The sequence below is a fragment of the Dipteris shenzhenensis genome, chromosome 11, assembly GCF_047967505.1.
Source record: "Dipteris shenzhenensis isolate YYH24624 ecotype China chromosome 11, Dip_SZ_1.0, whole genome shotgun sequence".
Lineage (NCBI taxonomy): Eukaryota > Viridiplantae > Streptophyta > Polypodiopsida > Gleicheniales > Dipteridaceae > Dipteris > Dipteris shenzhenensis.
Genome location: NC_141606.1, coordinates 19,660,002 through 19,677,459, shown reverse-complemented (window position 1 = coordinate 19,677,459; position 17,458 = coordinate 19,660,002). Strand labels below are relative to the sequence as shown.

The window sequence follows — 17,458 nt, the reverse complement described above, 5'->3', positions numbered from 1 at the left end:
ATCCAACTATTATTCATGGATGGTGTACCAACTGCATCTGCAGCTAACAAGTCGGTGACATAAATGCACAACGGTCACCCTGGCATATCACGAGTGGAGCTCGATTTCTCAACAGGAGTGCCTACTATGGAGGGGGTCTTGAAACTTGAAATTAAAGACATCTTAAGATCCCATCTTGAGAACTAGTGGAGCAGGTCTCTAACCCATCGTAGACGGGTCATGCTACTCGTGTGTTCAGAGAAAGGGAGAGAAGAAAGTGGAGAGCATCTTCTTTTAACATGGATTTTGACAAATACATCCTGTCTATTCTAGCTATTCTATGGTTATCTTCACATTAGTTGTTACACTAGCTAAATGAAGTGTCATCAACAACATATGTATCAATCTCCCCATTCGTTGCATTCTTATCAAGTCCTAACCTAAGTTCCTCGGATGACACTACCCAACCCATTCCATCTATTTGACCTGCCATATTACAATCTGCCACATGAGAAAGGTTCTACCTCCAAAATGGCATGTGTACCACAATAAACTTCTGTCTCTAACAGAACTAGGAGCATAGACAGAACAAAAGTCACATTCCATCTTCCCATATCTAAATTCTACCCCAATTCCACAAGGTCCTAGATGGAGCATGGGTCTACCCACAAATTCACCTAATGTCTCTCTAACACCCAGAACTTCCCCCTCTACCTTCCTTGTGGTTTGTTGTAAACCAAATTCTTTTACTATCAACTTGGTTAAGTTGCCACATTAGCTTACTTCCCCCCACCGGACTTCTTGCAAAGCTAAGAAATCAGGTCTTGAAACAAGCTTCCTCGGCCATCTTTTCAAGATTGCTTTCTTAGAAGAAAGTCTTGAAAGTCTTGAAACAAGCTTCCTTCTTCAAGATTGCTTTCTTAGATGAGGCCATCCTTAGAAGAAAGTCTTGAAACAAGCTTCCTCCAATTCTTCATCAAAACTTTCTTCTAAGGCCTCATCTCTCAACACTTTGAAAGAATTTTTAAACTCAACTGCCTTTCCTTTCTCATTTTTTGCCCCCTTCTTTGTCGAATGAGGTGTTTCCTTTGGCTCTTCAAGAATGACTTTTGCCTACCTTCTACTATTTCTTCTTCCTTTTTGGGCTCCTCAAGAATGGCTTTCCCTACCTTTTTTGGTTGTTCTACTATTTCTTCTTCCTTAGCTTCTTTCTTCCTTCTACAACCCACTCTAGAGGGACAGTATCTAAGAGCCTCTACAGGTGGATTCGCGCAATCCTACATGACAATGTATGGACTGCAGGGCGCGACACCTGAAGTGTTGGGCGGAATACTGATTCTACCATGATAAGCAAATTTTGAGGACCCTAATTTGAATTTCTAGTGATACAAATAGGTGAAATGGTGCTATTGTGTTTCTTAGGTCATGTTTTGCTTGCTAGAACTACTTGTTTATTTGCATGATGTTTCTTATTATTATTGTATAAAAATCTTGCAAATTTTAAATGAAAACTTGGGACCAATGTCAGGAAGTGGACAAATGTGTGTCAAACAACCTTAGCATGATTTCATGGTCTATAGATACATAGGTCTTTCCCAAACCGAGAGCAAACTAATGTTCCCACATTGTGCTAGTTTTGCAGACAGAGCGCACTTCTTGCAACATTTGGGGCTTTTGATCAATTTGCCCCTTTTTGGTTGCAATTTTGGGCCTATTTTGGGGCTTTTATGTTGGGAGAGCAATTTTGGAGATTTCAATTCATACTGCCTTTCTTGAAGTGTTTTGCAGCACTTTTGTCAGATTCTGGAGAGTTTTTGATGCTTGGACAGATTTTTGATAGTGCAAGTGCAGAAATTTGAGTTGCATTTACAGCCAATGCTTGGCTGTGTTTTTTGGGAGTTGTGCATTTCATTCCCAGTAAGGGAATTCAGTCTTGTATCTGCTAAAATCTCATTCTTAGATATGGCCCAGCAAAATTAGAATGACTTCCAGTTTGGTGGTCTTTCATAGGAAGACAAGTTGGATGGTACCAACTATTCCCTCTGGAGTTTTATGGTACGCAATATTCTGATTTCTCGCAATTTATGGGATTATGTGAATGGGGGTGAGATCCGACCAGCAGGTATGGCACCTAATACCCCTCCTCAGCAAGGAGGTGGAAGAGGTCGTGCACAGGGTACAACTGCAGAACAAGTTGGTGGTGCAGCTATAGCCACTACTCCAGAGCAGAAGCGATGGGATTCACGAGATTCCTTAACTTTGTCATGCATCTCTCTTTCAGTGAAAAGATTTATCATTCCGCATATCCGGTCGTGTAAGACCTCGAAGGCAGCATGGGATATCTTAGAAAGCATGTATGCAGCCCGAAATGATGCAAGGGTATCTTTCTTGAAAAGAGAGTTAAGTAATACACATATGGAAGAGGGTGACTCCATGTCAGTCCACCTCACAAAGCGACAGGATCTCAGAGAGCAATTATTGAACATAGATGAGATTATTCCTGATTCAGAGATGATTACTACCACTCTGAATTCTCTTCCTGAGTCTTATCTTAGCTTTCATACCTTGCTGAACTTATCATTGAGGGGGGGTGCAAATCCTCTCACTTTTCATGAGTTGATAGGACTTCTACTTCAGAAAGAGCAGACCAGGAAAAACTTGGCTTCATGTGCAGGTGAACAAGCTATGCTCTCAAAGTTTAAGTCAAAAACAAAGGGACAGGCAAAGACATCAATAAATCAGCCTTCCAGTGGGTCAGGACAGCCTTCACAAAAGGCTAAAAATGATGCAAGTAAGCCCAAGAAGAAGGGTTTTTGTCATTATTGCAAAAAGCCAGGTCATCACATTGCAGAATGTAGGAAAAGGCTTGCAAAAGAGAATAAAAACAGCTCCGGTATGGCTGTTTCAGATTCAGCTCCTCATGCATCTAACAGTGGGGATGCTGCAGCCAACTTTGTTGGATAGGATTATGCCTTTTTATCTTGCATTTCAGATTCTAGGCTGGCTGCTCCAGATGCTCAGGAAAGTACAGCCACTTGTAATGATGATACATATGCATTTTTGACTTGCAGTTATGACTCTTCTACGGATGCATCTGCTTTCAGTGTCAATGAAACATTGAACACTTGGTATTTTGACAGCGGTGCATCCAAGCATATCACTTCTAGGAAGTGTCTTTTTACTTCCTTGCATCCACCTCCTGTTGGTAAGAAAGTCACTTGTGCCAATAACTCTGTCATATTCAGTACATGGCACAGGAGAAGTTGAGCTTACTGCCATTGATGGCTCGGTTTTCAGACTTTCAGATGTTTTATATGTGCCTGGTATCACCAAAAATCTTCTTTCAGTGTCCACTCTTAACAGAGCTGGATTTCAGGTCATCTTTGAGGATGACAAATGTGCTGTCCGAGACAGGGAAAATGATTATGCCTTAAGATTATCTCGTACTCTATTGCATGGGCTTTTTCAGCTTGATCTTTTTGAGAAAAGAGCAACCCATGCTCTTGAGGTTTCTACCCCTACTGCTGCCATGCAGAATGCAGAATTATGGCATGCCCGATATGGCCACATGCATTATAATAGCTTGATGACACTTCAGAAGCACTCTATGGTTGATGCATTGCCACCTCTTGAGATACCTCCTCCACATGCCTATGAAGGGTGCATTCTAGGCAAGATGCATAGATTCCCCTTCAAAAAGGATGGTTCAGTTAAAGCTGTCGGCAAATTACAGCTTATACACAGTGATGTCTGTGGTCCCATGAGGACTCCATCATTGGGTGGTCATCTCTACTTTGTTACCTTTATTGATGATTACTCCAATTTCACTTGGGTCTTTGGGCTGAAGCGCAAATCAGAAGTGTTCATGGTGTTTAAACACTTTTCAGCCATGGTTGAAAATGAAACCGGACTCAAGATACAGACATTGCGCACAGATAGAGGTGGGGAATACTTGTTTGTAGATTTTGATGCTTTTCTGAAAGGCAAGGGTATTGTGCATCAGCTCACAGTGAGGCTGACCCCTCAGCAAAATGGCAAAGCTGAGAAGAAAAATAGAACTCTTATGGAGATGGACAGATGTATGCTGAAAAGCAAACACATGCCTCACAAATTCTGGCTTGAAGGTCTGATGTGTGCCAACTACATTTTAAATCGGGCTCCCACTAAGGCTTTGAAAACAAAAACTCCCTATGAGGTCTAGAATGGGAGAAAGCCTTCAGTGGATCATTTTCGAGTCTTTGGATGCCTTGCATATGCTCATGTGCCAGTTGAATTTTGGCACAAGTTGTCAGATAAGGCAATCAAGTGCATATTTGTTGGGTACAATCCTGCTACACGCAAGATCATTGTCAGTAGAGATGTGATATTTGCAGAAAATTTAGCTCACACTCAGGCTGAATTTCATATGCCTTCTTCTTCAGAGGATGTTTTTGAGGGGTTGCTACCCATTGCCTTGGGTTCCCCTGCTGATATTTCTAATGCAAATCAGAATTTACAGCCACCTCCCGATGCTTTAGTTCATCCACAGGATGTCTTGCCACCTCCACAGGCAGTGGAACAGGTGGTGCAGCAAGAAATTGCAGGACATACATGCAGCAAAAACAGTCCCAAACTGGCTGTTACAGACTCTCAGGGAGAGTAAGATTGATGCTCCATTACCTGGCAGGACTCGCAGTGCAGCAAGGCACATGGAAGGTGCTAATTAGTGGAATCAGCATATGCAGGTACTCTTCTTGATGAGGAGGAGCCTGCAACATTCGAAGAAGCAAAGGACAATGTGCATTAGATGAATGCCATGCACGATGAGTTGTAGTCCATTAAAAAAAATCAGACTTGGGATGTTGTAGACTTGCCACCAAGTAAACATGCCATTGGCACACAATGGGTTTTCAAGGTGAAACGGAAGCCAGATGGCTCCATTGACAGATACAAGGCAAGGCTAGTTGCTAAAGGCTATGCTCAGAAAAAGGGCATAGATTATGAGGAGACTTTTGCTCCTACATCCCGGATGACCACCATCCGATCTGTTATTGCAATGGCTGCACATTTTGAGTGGAATGTTCATCAGTTGGACATAAAAACAGCCTTCTGAAATGGAGACTTGCTGGAAGAGGTGTATGTCAAACAACCTCCAGGCTTTGAGATTACAGCAAATGCACTTCAGGTATGCAAGCTAAACAAAGCTTTGTATGGGCTGAAACAGGCCCCTCGTGCATGGTATGCCAAGATTCATGCCTTTTTGACCAGCAAGGGGCTGCACAATAGTCCTACTAAGAGCACCCTCTACATCAAGATGGATGGGGGGGAAATTTTAGTCATCCTTCTTTACGTCGATGACTTACAGCTCACAGGGTCCGATGAAGATAAAATTGCAGATTTCAAAGCTGGTTTGCAGACCACCTTTGACATGTCAGATTTGGGGTTGCTTCACTTTTATTTGGGGATCCAGTTCTCTCAAGAGAGACGTGGCACTGCTATGTCTCAGTCCAAGTATGTGCAGAAACTCTTGGACAGATTTAACATGCATGATTGTAAGCCCATAGCCACTCCCATGGAGCCGGGGCTGAAACTCACAATGCATGATGCAGGAGAATCAGTTGATGCCACATCTTATAGTCAGGCTGTTGGATGCCTCATATATCTCTGCAACACTAGACCTGATATTCAGTTTGCGGTATCTCAGGTGAGTAGGTATATGCACAGCCCAAAAACTATGCATTGGCAGGCAGTTAAGCACATCTTCCGTTATTTGCAGGGCACAAAGTCTTTTGGCTTGTTATTTCCCAGGGGGGGTGACTTGCAGATGCATGCCTACAGTGATTCAGATTGGGCTGGTGATTATGACACTAGGCAGTCCACTAGTGGAAATTGTTTCTTTTTGGGTAAATCCTGGCTGAGCAAGAAACAATCTATAGTGGCTACCTCATCATGTGAAGCTGAGTACAGGGCAGCTTTCACAGCAACAGTTGAATGTGTCTGGCTGCGACGTCTATTTGCTGATCTTCATCTGTCTTTGGAGGGTCCTTCTCCAATTCTCACTGATAGTCAGAGTGCCATTGCAGTGGCAAAGAATCCAGTGTTTCATGCTTGCACGAAGCACATTGAGGTTCAGTATCACTACGTCAGAGAGAAGTTGCATGCAGGAGAGATCAGTATGATCTTTGTGTCCACACATGACAACGTTGCAGATATTTTCACCAAAGCACTACCACATGAAAAGTTTGAGGCATTTTGCAGTGCCCTGAACTTATATCCGTTTGGTGATTGATCAGCCTTGTACATGACATTGGCACTGCAGGGGGGTGTGAGAATTATAGATATAATTCAGCAGTGACCAATGTAATTTAATAAGCTAGTTAGGGGCACTTTTCCCTCTTTAAGAGGTTTTTCCCCCTAACCGCAGTTAGTTCACTAACTACAGTTAATGACCACTAAGGTTTTGTCGCTAGGACAAAACCTTATCTCTAACTCTTTCTGTAGTACTCTTTTACACTCTTCTATTGCAACCAAGCTATCAAGCTTTCAGCTCTCAAGCTCACTCTCTCTTGCTCTCTCTCTCTCTCCCCAAACTCTCACATTCATGTTATCGAAGCTTGAGCATAACACGAACTCTTCTCTTTAGTTGAGGGTCTCCAAGCCAGTTGGATGCACTTCACACTTTCTTAGAGACACATAGGTCAATCTTAAGGTTATGATCTTCAACACATCCAAGGTAGTCATGCATAGAGAGAAGTTCATCTTTGATAGGTTCCCAATAGAGATCGTTGCATCTTACACCAGATGGATGTTAAATCTACCTCTCAATGGAGATAGAGGAGGAGATCTATGTGGAACAACCTCCCTAGTTTACCAAGTTAACAGGGATGGTTTACCTGTTAAGGAAATGGGCTTAAGCAAGCTCCTCGAGCCTGGAACCAGAAAATAGATTAGTTCTTTGGATGGAAGCGTTCCCAGTCCCAACCTGTACTCATCGTTTTGTATGTTGATGATCAGTTCATCACAGGTAGTCATGCTGCCCATATATCTGAGACAAAGGCTGCTCTCTCTCAGGCCTTGAAATGACATATCTTTGGCTCTTGCACTTCTTCTTGGGATTGGAGATCTCGCAGGCTCCGGAGGTGTCACAAAAGCAGTATCCTTAGGAGCTTCTGGAGGCCTTTCACATGACACTGTCGTGCTATCTCATCACCCATAGAACCCAATACCAAATTGTCCAAGTATGATCCTAGTGAACCAATGGATGCAAGCAAGCATCGCCAGTTGGTCAGATCATTGATCTGGCTCCTTAATATCAGATTGGATCTTTGTTACTCTGTTGGTCTATTGAGTCCATTCATGCAGACACCTAAAAAGACCCACTGGGATGCTGGTATGCAGATCCTCCGATATCTTCAAGGTTCTCGCAATCGAGGGTTATTCTATCAGTCACGGCAGCAGTCCAAGGATCCAACTACTAGGCTGCAGTGATTCACACTCCGGAGGAGAGTCAAACACTCAAGATTGGATCTTTGTTACTCTGTTGGTCTATTGAGTCCATTCATGCAGACACCTAAGAAGACCCACTGGGATGCTGGTATGCAGATCCTCCGATATCTTCAAGGTTCTCGCAATCGAGGGTTATTCTATCAGCCACGGCAGCAGTCCAAGGATCCAACTACTAGGCCGCAGTGATTCACACTCCGGAGGAGAGTCAAACACTCATCATTCGACCACTAGTTATTGTTTTACCCTCGGCTCAGCAACACTTGGAGCAGTAAAAGACAACCCATTGTAGCCTTGTCGTTGACCGAGGCTGAGTACCATGCTGCCTGTTCCGCTACTTGTGAGGCAGTTGGCTCCGCTAGTTACTAGGGGAGATTGGGCTCCCACAGACATACCCAACAGTCATTCACAGTGACAATCAACGTTGCATTGCACTCGCTCGAAACTCAATGTTTTACGCTCGAACCAAGCATATTGAGATCCAGTACCATTATGTCTGGGAGAAGGTGTGCATTGACATGATCCAGCTTACCTATTGCACGACGGAGGACAACAAGCTGGACCTCGTCACCCAGCCCTTGGCACAACAGCTGCTTGGAGATCATTCCAGCTCACTCAGGATGATCCATGATCCAGGAGCTGAGAGGGGGTGTTGGAGGTGACATCTCCTGTATCACTGAGTGAGGGCCTTGGTTGTGGGTCTGCCCGCCGCATGTGAGGGAGAGTGAGGGCCTTGTTTGTGGGTTTGCCCGCTGAGGAGAGGCAGAGGGAGAGAGCAATGGCTGTTGCCCAGTCCACCACTGTGTGGATGGGCGTACAGAGCAGTTCTGGGGCTGTTTTGCCCTCCTTTGGGGCCTATCTAGTGTGCCTAGGAAGTACCCTGGTTGGGGGGACTTTTATGCCCCTAGGCCCTGCCATGCTCACCGACCAGCTAGTCGACTGATCGTCCCTGGGTCAGCTGACCAGTCGGCCACCCCCTATCCCTCTAGTCCGTTACCTAGGGCGGGAGGGGAATCTCCATGTACAGCCAGCAGACCACTTGGAGTTAAGGTTTCCTGGTGCAAGTCTCTCTTTCTCTTGCTCTCTCAGTTTTCCCTGTTCAGTTTTGTGAGTATCTCTCTCTCTCTCTCTCTCTCTCTCTCTCTCTCTCCCCCCTTTGGTGTTCAGTTCCACTGCACTTCTCACACCATTCTCTGTTGTCCAGTAGACCTAGTTCAACAAGCAACATATAGAGGACTTCCTTCCCATGGGTTTAGATATTTTGTATTCGTATTTGTTTGGGTGTGGATGCCTGCCTAGTTTTTTTAGTCTCATAGACCCTTCCGTCTTTCGAAAGACTTTTGTTTCTACCTTGAATAGCTGCTATGTGCCTTTATTCACCAACTTTAATACCTCTTCAAAGAGAAATGACTGACCCACTTTCCTTATTTGTCAAAGTTTGGTCAAGTGACAAACAATAAATTATGATACCTTGTTATGTAAAAGAGCTTACTTGCTATAGCCAACTCCCAGCAGAGGACTTCCGTGAACATAAACACAAGCTAAGATACTTAAAAAAACATAGCATGTAGTACAGCCAGAAAGCATGTATATGGGTATGCTCCAAAATAGGACAAACCCTGGTACAGAACGAGGACTTAATTCAGCACCATCAAGTCGTGGAAATGCTACCTTGATGTGAGCTCCTCAACCTCCTAGATGCTATCCTCTCATAAGTCCTAGCACCTTCTTGTAATCTTCAGCCTGTGTGCACTGTGCGTTCCTAGGGCTTCAATGGGCTAAGGGCCCAAGAACCCTCTGTATAGGGGAGGGCAAGGCATTCCCACCCTTTCAAAAAAAATCAACACCAGAACTAGAATCAGCATGACTCCATCCAGTCTACTGGCTGACTGATCTGTCGACCTACCATGTGGCAGGCCAGCAGTACCGGCCCCACCCTACTGGTCCATGTGGACTTGACCTACAACAATCTAGCCGTTAGGCTGGCTCAAGGCAGCCCATGTAGCAATCCATATGACTATCCACATCGCTCTTTTTAAATCTATATGGGGTTTACAAATAGGGGTAGATACCAAAAATATATCTATCTATGATCTACTTCTCTCTTAGGGGGCAAAGCATCAAGCAAATCAGATGAAAAAACCTCTTTATATTCAACCATTAAATCATTAAAAGAAGATTTATGCTTTTCCAAAACATCAAATAAAAGTTTGTTTCTTATAGATGCAAAAGAAATGAAATCATCAACAAAAGTAAGTTCACAGATATATACCTCGCATTCTTGTTGGCGTAGAAGTCGTTCCAATTCAATTGAACAAATAAGTGGAGAATTAAGCACACCCTGTTCTCCCTAAATCTAAAAGACTCTACCATCTTTTTTTTAAATGATGAAGTTATTTAAACAACTTGGCTACAGGATATGTTCTACTATAGCATAACATTGCCCCCTTCTCCTAACTCTTCTGAATCCATTTGCTGCCCATGTGTAGCCTTCCAACTACCTCCGTGGTAGCACAATGCATCTCTTTCTCATAACTGCCCTCTGTGCAGGCTGCTTCATCCCTCTCACCCCTGCCCAAGCTAGTCCTCCTCTCCCATGCCCTATCTCAGAGAAATTGGAAGGTGACTTTTAGATCCTTAGCAACCTACCCAAAATTTTGCCCATGGTTACCTATGTAAACCCTAAGAAGGATGTAAGCCTTTGCCCATGTGGCAACCTATTTGCTAACCACATGGCAGCCCCTTTCTCTCCCTCTTCGTGTGCCCCTGTGGCACTGAACACTTGTTCCCACATGGCACCTCTCACATCCTTACTTCTATAGGTACCAAGCCCCTCATCATATGGAGGCTCACAAGTGGGGCATGGCAATTGACCCTATTATTCCAACAAAATTATTGTTATCCATGTGATAATGATTCTTTAAACTATTGTCATTCATGTGAGTGTCTTACATGCAAAATATAGTGGCATCTATCTTCCTTTGGCAAACATTATGGTTTTTATTTCAAATTACTATATATGTAAATGTCTTACATGCAAAAGTTTTCTTATATCAAGTATCCTAACAATATTCAAATTTTATATTCTAATCAAATGTAGGAAAAAAGAATGTACAGAGAAGCTCACATGAGGAAAAGAAATAAGATTTAAAAAGGTAATTTGTAATTCATTAGTATCCAGCTCCTATATAAATGTCCCCCTGGAGGGGGCATGTTTCCATCCTTCCAGAGGTGCATCCTAAGACACTTTGAAGGGGCATTATTTTGGTAATCAGCAGGTGCCAATGCACCAGCAAAAAGAGCAGCTCTTAGCAAATGTAGAGCACGGAGGGGGCATGATTCCATCCTTCCAGAGATGCATCCTAAGACACTTTGAAGGGGCATTATTTTGGTAATCAGCAGGTGCCAATGCACCAGCAGAAAGAGCAGCTCTTAGCAGCTGTGAAGCACTTTTGTACTCCGCTTTATCCTACTTTTGGATGCATTTATTCATATTTTGGCTGCAATATCTTACTGTCATCCCCAGATCTCTTCATGGAGTTAATACATGCTTGTGTGCATTCATTGAATAGGATCTATGTCAGTGTGTGATCTTGTGTTCATATAGTTTCCACTGCACATATTTGTTTGGGCTTGGCCTTGAAAGCAAGTCCCATCCACCCTTAATCTCTAACAGTTGGAACATATTGATTGCACTTCTCATAGTGCATGGTCTAATAGGATCACTAACCCTAAGGGAGCATGTATATAAAAAACCTAATAGATTAGTATGTACAGTTAGTCATTGTGTGTGCTCTCCCGTCTTGACATTGTCCAAGTTCCTTGCATGCTCACCGTTATGCATCTTCCTTCTCCTAATCTCAAGGCAGATCTGGAGCAGAAAGATGCCCTTTGCCATTCGTACTAAAGTATTTGCTTGCAAGAACCCTTATTTTGGTTGTTACCCACCACTCTTGTTCACATCAAAACACTTGCAGGTTTATTGTTTGGCCTTGCATAACCACCCAGCTCCTCTATTCTACATGCATGGTCCCAGCAGCCAGCGCTTGCATAGATGTTTGCCATCAGGACATACGAGAGAGCAGACTCTGGAATCAGCTGGACAAGCTGCTGAAAGCACCTGTGACCCACTTCTACTTCCCCATTAGCTTCACAGGCACTCAGCAAAGCGGTCCAAGTTCCTTTAGATGGAGGGCACCACATAGTTTCAAGACAATCCTCTGCCTCATACAAATACTCTGATCGTGCAAGAAGATCGACCATGCAACTAAACTGCTCTATGGCTGGTTCAATGCCATATTCCTTTCTCATCACATTGAAATATTCCTGGCCCTTGAATACCAGGTTGGTATGGCTGCATACGGTAAGAAGAACCATGAATGTAATTGCGTTTGGTTTCACACCCTGTTCCACCATGTCCTCAAAATATTGTACAGCAATGTTACCCTGATGATTCATGCCATATCCTTGTATCATTAGGTTCCATGATGCAGCATCTTGAACTGGAAGCTTGTCAAATATTTCCTGTGCCTCTAAAAGTGAGCCACACTTGGTGTACATGTCAACCAAAGTATTGCTCACAAAAAGGTTACTTCCAAAGCCTCTATGAGCCATCTCATCATGCAGTTCTCGACCCAAGCCTATGGCTCCTGTGCTGCTGCAAGCTTTCAAGGCACACATGAATGTGACAGCATCTGGAGGGACACCCTGGAGTTGCATCTGTTCAAAACATTTCAGTGCTTCCTGACAAAGCCCATGTTCAGTATATCCTCCAATTAGTGTGTTCCAAGATACAACATTTCGCACTGGCAGCTTATCAAAGACATTCCGTGCCTCTGAAAGTGAGCCACATTTGGCATACATGTCAATCAAAGTGCTGCCAATATAAAGTTCTCCTTCATATCCCTTTCGTGCAATCTCAGCATGGATTTCTAGGCCCTTGCCTAAGGTTCCCAAACTGCCACAAGCTTTTAAGGTGCAAACGAACGTGACAGCATCTGGAGATATGCCCTCCAGTTGTATTTGTTCAAAGCAATCCTGTACTTCCTGACCAGGTCCATGTTCAGCATACCCTGCAATTAGTGCATTCCACGACACAACATCGCGAACTGGCAGCTTGTCAAAGACTTCCTGTGCCTCTGAAAGAGAGCCACATTTGCCATACATGTTGACCAAAGCATTGCTCACAAGAGGATCTATTCCAAATCCAATCTGTACAGTCTCAGCATGTATTTTTCGGCCCTTGTCTAGGGCTCCAATGCTTCCACAAGCTTTTAATACACAAAGGAACGTAACAGAATTTGGAGAGATCCCCTCAAATTGCATCTGCTTAAAACATTTCAGCGCTTCCTGACCAGATCCATGTTCAGCATATCCCGCAATAAGTGTGGTCCACAATTCAACATCTCGAATTGGCAGCTTGTCAAAGACTTCCCGTGCCTCTGAAAGCAAGCCACATTTGGCATACATGTTGACCAAAGAGCTACCGACCAAAAGGTCTCTTCCAAATCCCCTTTGTGTGACCTCGGCATGTATTTCTCGGCCCTTGCCTACGGCTCCCATGCTGCCACAAGCTTTCAAGATGCAAACAAATGTGACCATATTTGGACAGATGCCCTCCAGTTGCATCTGTTTAAAACATTGCAGTGCTTCCTCACCAGTTCCCTGTTCAGAATATCCTGCGATAATTGAATTCCATGACACAACATCGTGGATTGGCAGCTTATTAAAGACTTCCTGTGCCTCTGCAAGTGAGTAACATTTGGCATACATGCCAACCAAAGCATTGCTCACAAAAAGATCTTCAATTCCCTTTTGTGAAATATTAACATGTATTTCTCGTCCCTTGCATAGGTCACCCATGCTGCCGCAAGCTTTCAACAAGGATACAAAGGTGACAGCATCTGGAGAGATGCCTTCCAATTGCATCTGTTCCACACATTTATGTGCTTCCTGACACGGGCCATGGTTCGCATATCCTGAAATTAATGAGTTCCAAGACACAATGTTTCGAATTGGCAGCTTATCGAAGACTTCCCTTGCTTCTGATAGTGAGCCACATTTTGCATATACGTCAACCAAAGCGCTGCCAACAACAAGATTTCCTTCAAATCCCTTTTGTGCAATCTCAGCATGTATGAGTCGGCCCTTGCTTATAGCTGCCAGATAGCCACAAGCCTTCAAGACACAAACAAATGTAACCTCATTTGGAGAGATGCCCTCCCATTGCATCTGTTCAAAACATTCCAGTGCTTCCTGACCAGATCGTTCAGCATATCCTGCTATTAGTGCAGACCAAGACACGACATCTCTAGCTGGAAGCTGCTCTAAAACTCCCCGTGCCTCTGAGAGAGAGCCACATTTAGCATAGGCGTCAATCAAACTGTTGTTCACAAATACATCTCTTCCCAGTCCCTTTTGTTGGATTTCAGCATGTAGTTCTCGGACCTTTCCTATGGCTTTCATACTGCCACAAGCTTTCAACACAAAAACCAGAGTAGCAGCATTAGGAGAAACTCCCTGCACTTGCATCTGTTCATAACATTGCAGTGCTTCCTGACCAGATCCATGTTCAGCATATCCTGCAACTAGTGCCGTCCATGATACAACGTCTCGAACTGGCAGCCTATCAAAGGCTTCCCATGCCTCCGAAAGTGAGCCACATTTAGCATACATATGAACCAAAGTGCTGCCCACAAAAAGATCACTTCCAAATCCTTTTAGTGCGATCTCAGCATGTATTTCTCTGCCTTTTCCCACATCTTTCAGCCTACCACAAGCTTTTAGTAGAGCCATAAATGTATGGCTGCTAGGGTGCACACTATCCTGTTGCATTTTCTGGTACAAGTTCAGAGCATGTTGCGCTTGCCCAATTTGGATATACCCAAATATGAGAGAAGTCCATGAATGCTCATTCCGATGTATCAATCTGTCAAAGACATGCTGGGCATCAGACGCACTTCCACATTCCACAAACATTGGCACAATATAGTTCCCAACAGCTCTATGAGCTTCCAGTCCCTTATTACAAATGTGTGCATGCACACGCTTGGCATGAGCTAGATTCTTGTTTTTCCTGCATTTATTCAAGATGCAGGTAAAGGTGTCAACTGAAGGCTGCTCATTCATACGGTCCAAAATACCGAGCGTCTCCTCTAAGCTCTGCATCTCCCAACCAATGCCCTCTCGGGGTTTCGGTGCGTCCACCAGAACTCCAGACACAAGGCCGGAGTTCCACGCGTTAACAGACCATGCAAGCTCCTCCGCCAAGACAAGGCCTCCAAAATTTGGGCACGCCTGTGCTTTCTCTGCATGCCCACCACAAGAGTTGCCCCCATTGATTGCTTGGCCCTGGCTATCCCGATTCTGAGTCTCCTGTTTCTTAACCCAACCTGGGCTGTTCCAGCCGTCTATCCACAACGTCTCCTGAGCACTTTTATCCTTGAAATCTGGAGCCTTTGGAATTGTCTGTTAAACCTCAGCATAGCTCGTTAAGCAAGCGATCCAGTTCCAATTTTAAAGCCATTGATGTTCAAGTAATTTCAGCTGCGCAAATCATTTGTTCCAGTCTCATATGTCACTTACTGTATTCTTTCTGATGTCCAAGCAATGCGGAGGATCCGCGTGACACTCCTGCCATAAGCGCTCTGTACGCAACCACGGCGCCAGCAGGAACACAATGAGAACCTGCTGGAGACTGAAACGCAACATGAAGAAGAGAGGGAGCAGAGGCAAGGTGGCAAACCTGAGCTCAAACGTCCAGAGGAAGGGAAGGTGCTTGTGGAGGCTTGGATGGGGGCGATTGGTAACATTGCGAAGCAGAATTCGCGAGGGGTTGGATTGTTCACGCAATGTCTTGAATCAATTGATTGTTTTGCCACTGGCCATCAGTGTGAGGATCACAAAACTTGCGCCCTGGCGAACAATTCGTCCACTCCATAAGTCGCCACGGGGAAGGGCCTGGGACCTATGAAGATAGTGGGAAGGCATTCATTCAAAAGGGACTGAGCACCCGCCAGCTGTCCCATCTTGAAAGTTGAGTACGGGAGGCTAGAAATAGGCAAGGAACGGTTTCACAATGCACCTTACGTTGGTTTTCTGTCTCACCTCGAGTCGGTTTTGGTTGTCTTTCACCTGTGAGAAGGAGTGGAGCAGCCCGGCACCTCAGGCGGTCTGGATGGTTGAGTAGCTTCCCAAGTTCGATCCCTCTAAGCAGGAAAGAAGCTCTGTGTGTGTGTCAGTGTAGGCCACAGGCGGTGTGCCCCTAGGAGTTGGTGGCCATGTGTGTATTGTTGGAGGGGGGTGTGAAAAAAAAGGAAACTCTGAAAGGGCCATTCGAAGTCTATTTTCCCACTATCTAGCAGCAGTATATATCTTGATCCAAATTGAGGATCTCCTAACAGTTTCGAGCACTACCCATGAGTCTCCATTGATGGTGCCCAGCATCATACATGCTCACATAACCAGTTGTTCCCCCTCATTGCCCACATTTTTCGCCTGTCCCTAGGGGTAGCCTCCACAACAATGCAATTTTGGGAGAAGTAGAAATTAGGCATTTTAAGATTTTTGGCCTGCCCTCTGGGTAGCCTTAGCAATGTTTCAAATTTGGCAAAGCAGAAATTACACATTTTTAGAATTTTTGGAAAAGCATTTTTCCTATTGGACAATATGTTGACTCTTCTTCATTGGACTTGAATGCACACTTTAAAGTGGTTGACTCTCTCTCTCTCTCTCTCTCTCTCTCCCCTTCTTTATCTCCTCGACTTCTTACACACACCATCTCTACCTTTTCTCCCCCCCCCCCCCTCCCCCCCTCTCTCTCTCTCTCTCTCCCCTTTATCTCTTGAGTCTTCCTCCACACCATTTCCTTTTTGTTTGCTTTTTTAATCTTGGGCAGCCCTTATGAATGATTAAATATCATTCACCTTGTTTGGAAGTGCATTTGTCCAAATGTGGCTTCTCTTCTTCATTGGACTTGAATGCAGACTTTAAAGTGGTTGACTCTCTCTCTCTCTCCTCAAGTCTTCTCACACACCATCTCCACCTCCACCTTTTCTCAGTCCCCTCCTCAACACTTCCCCCTCCCCCCCCCCCCCTCCCTCTCCCTCTCTCTCTCTCTCTCGCTCTCTCTCTCTATCCCCTTTATCTCATGCAGTCTTCCTTCACACCTTTTCTAGTGGATTCCTTTTGGTTTGCTTTTTAAAATCTTGGGCAAGCCTTATGAATGATTAGGTATCATTCACCTTGTTAAGATGCCCACCCTACTTCGCAGAGACCAGCCTCACTATGCCGGACGCGCTCCCATGTAAGCTTCTATCTAATTTTTGAAACAAAATAAACAAAGCAGACTAGTGCTAGTTCCTTGTCCCTGATGGGTGAAGCTGTAGTATAGCTGATGGGTACAAAGGATCTAGGATCCTTTCTAAAAGAAACAATGATTTTCAAAGATGGAAATCATTTTCTTATGTTCTCATTACTAGGAAGGCTAGTAATTAGTACTGTCCTCCATTTAGGCAATCGCGATTATAATCTCAAACTCGAACTCAATCTCAATTGTAATCTATTCATCTCAATCAAACTTACAATTATAACATAATTGGAATCTGAGTCATCAAATTTTATTTGATTTAATTTATTCATTTAAATTTAACTTAAATAAAAATTAAGAACTTAAAAATTAGCTTACCAATCATATAATTCACCAAAAGCAAAAAAGAACAAAAGTGTAAGAGTTGTAGAAGAGGTGTGTGCACTACAATGGCATGATTGTAGAATCCACTAGAGGATGAAAGGAGAAGGGATGAAGTGGAAACCACAAGTCACGCAGAGGGAGGCTCTACATTTTTGCCATCTCTACCTCTCTTAGCCTCACCACCCACTCCTCCTTTGCCCACCTTCTCCCACCTCCACTTCTGGCCTCCTCCCCTAGTTCCCTTCCACCTCCCTTAGCCCACCCATATCCTCTCTTGCATAGGAGAGCCTCCTCTCTACTTGCCTT

At 44.2% G+C, this 17,458-nt stretch overlaps 1 protein-coding gene across 1 annotated transcript; it reads right to left on the bottom strand.

Moving 5' to 3' along the window:
- Positions 1-10,651: 10,651 nt before the first annotated feature.
- LOC147896734 (pentatricopeptide repeat-containing protein At5g27110-like) lies at positions 10,652-15,415 on the bottom strand. The gene is made up of 3 exons (XM_087381589.1): positions 15,206-15,415; positions 15,046-15,107; positions 10,652-14,928 (listed from the first exon to the last, which is right to left on the bottom strand). Exons 1-3 carry the CDS (start codon positions 15,270-15,272, stop codon positions 11,419-11,421), a joined length of 3,639 nt encoding a protein of 1,212 aa, XP_087237715.1. The 5' UTR covers positions 15,273-15,415; the 3' UTR covers positions 10,652-11,418.
- Between the last annotated feature and the right edge of the window lie 2,043 nt (positions 15,416-17,458).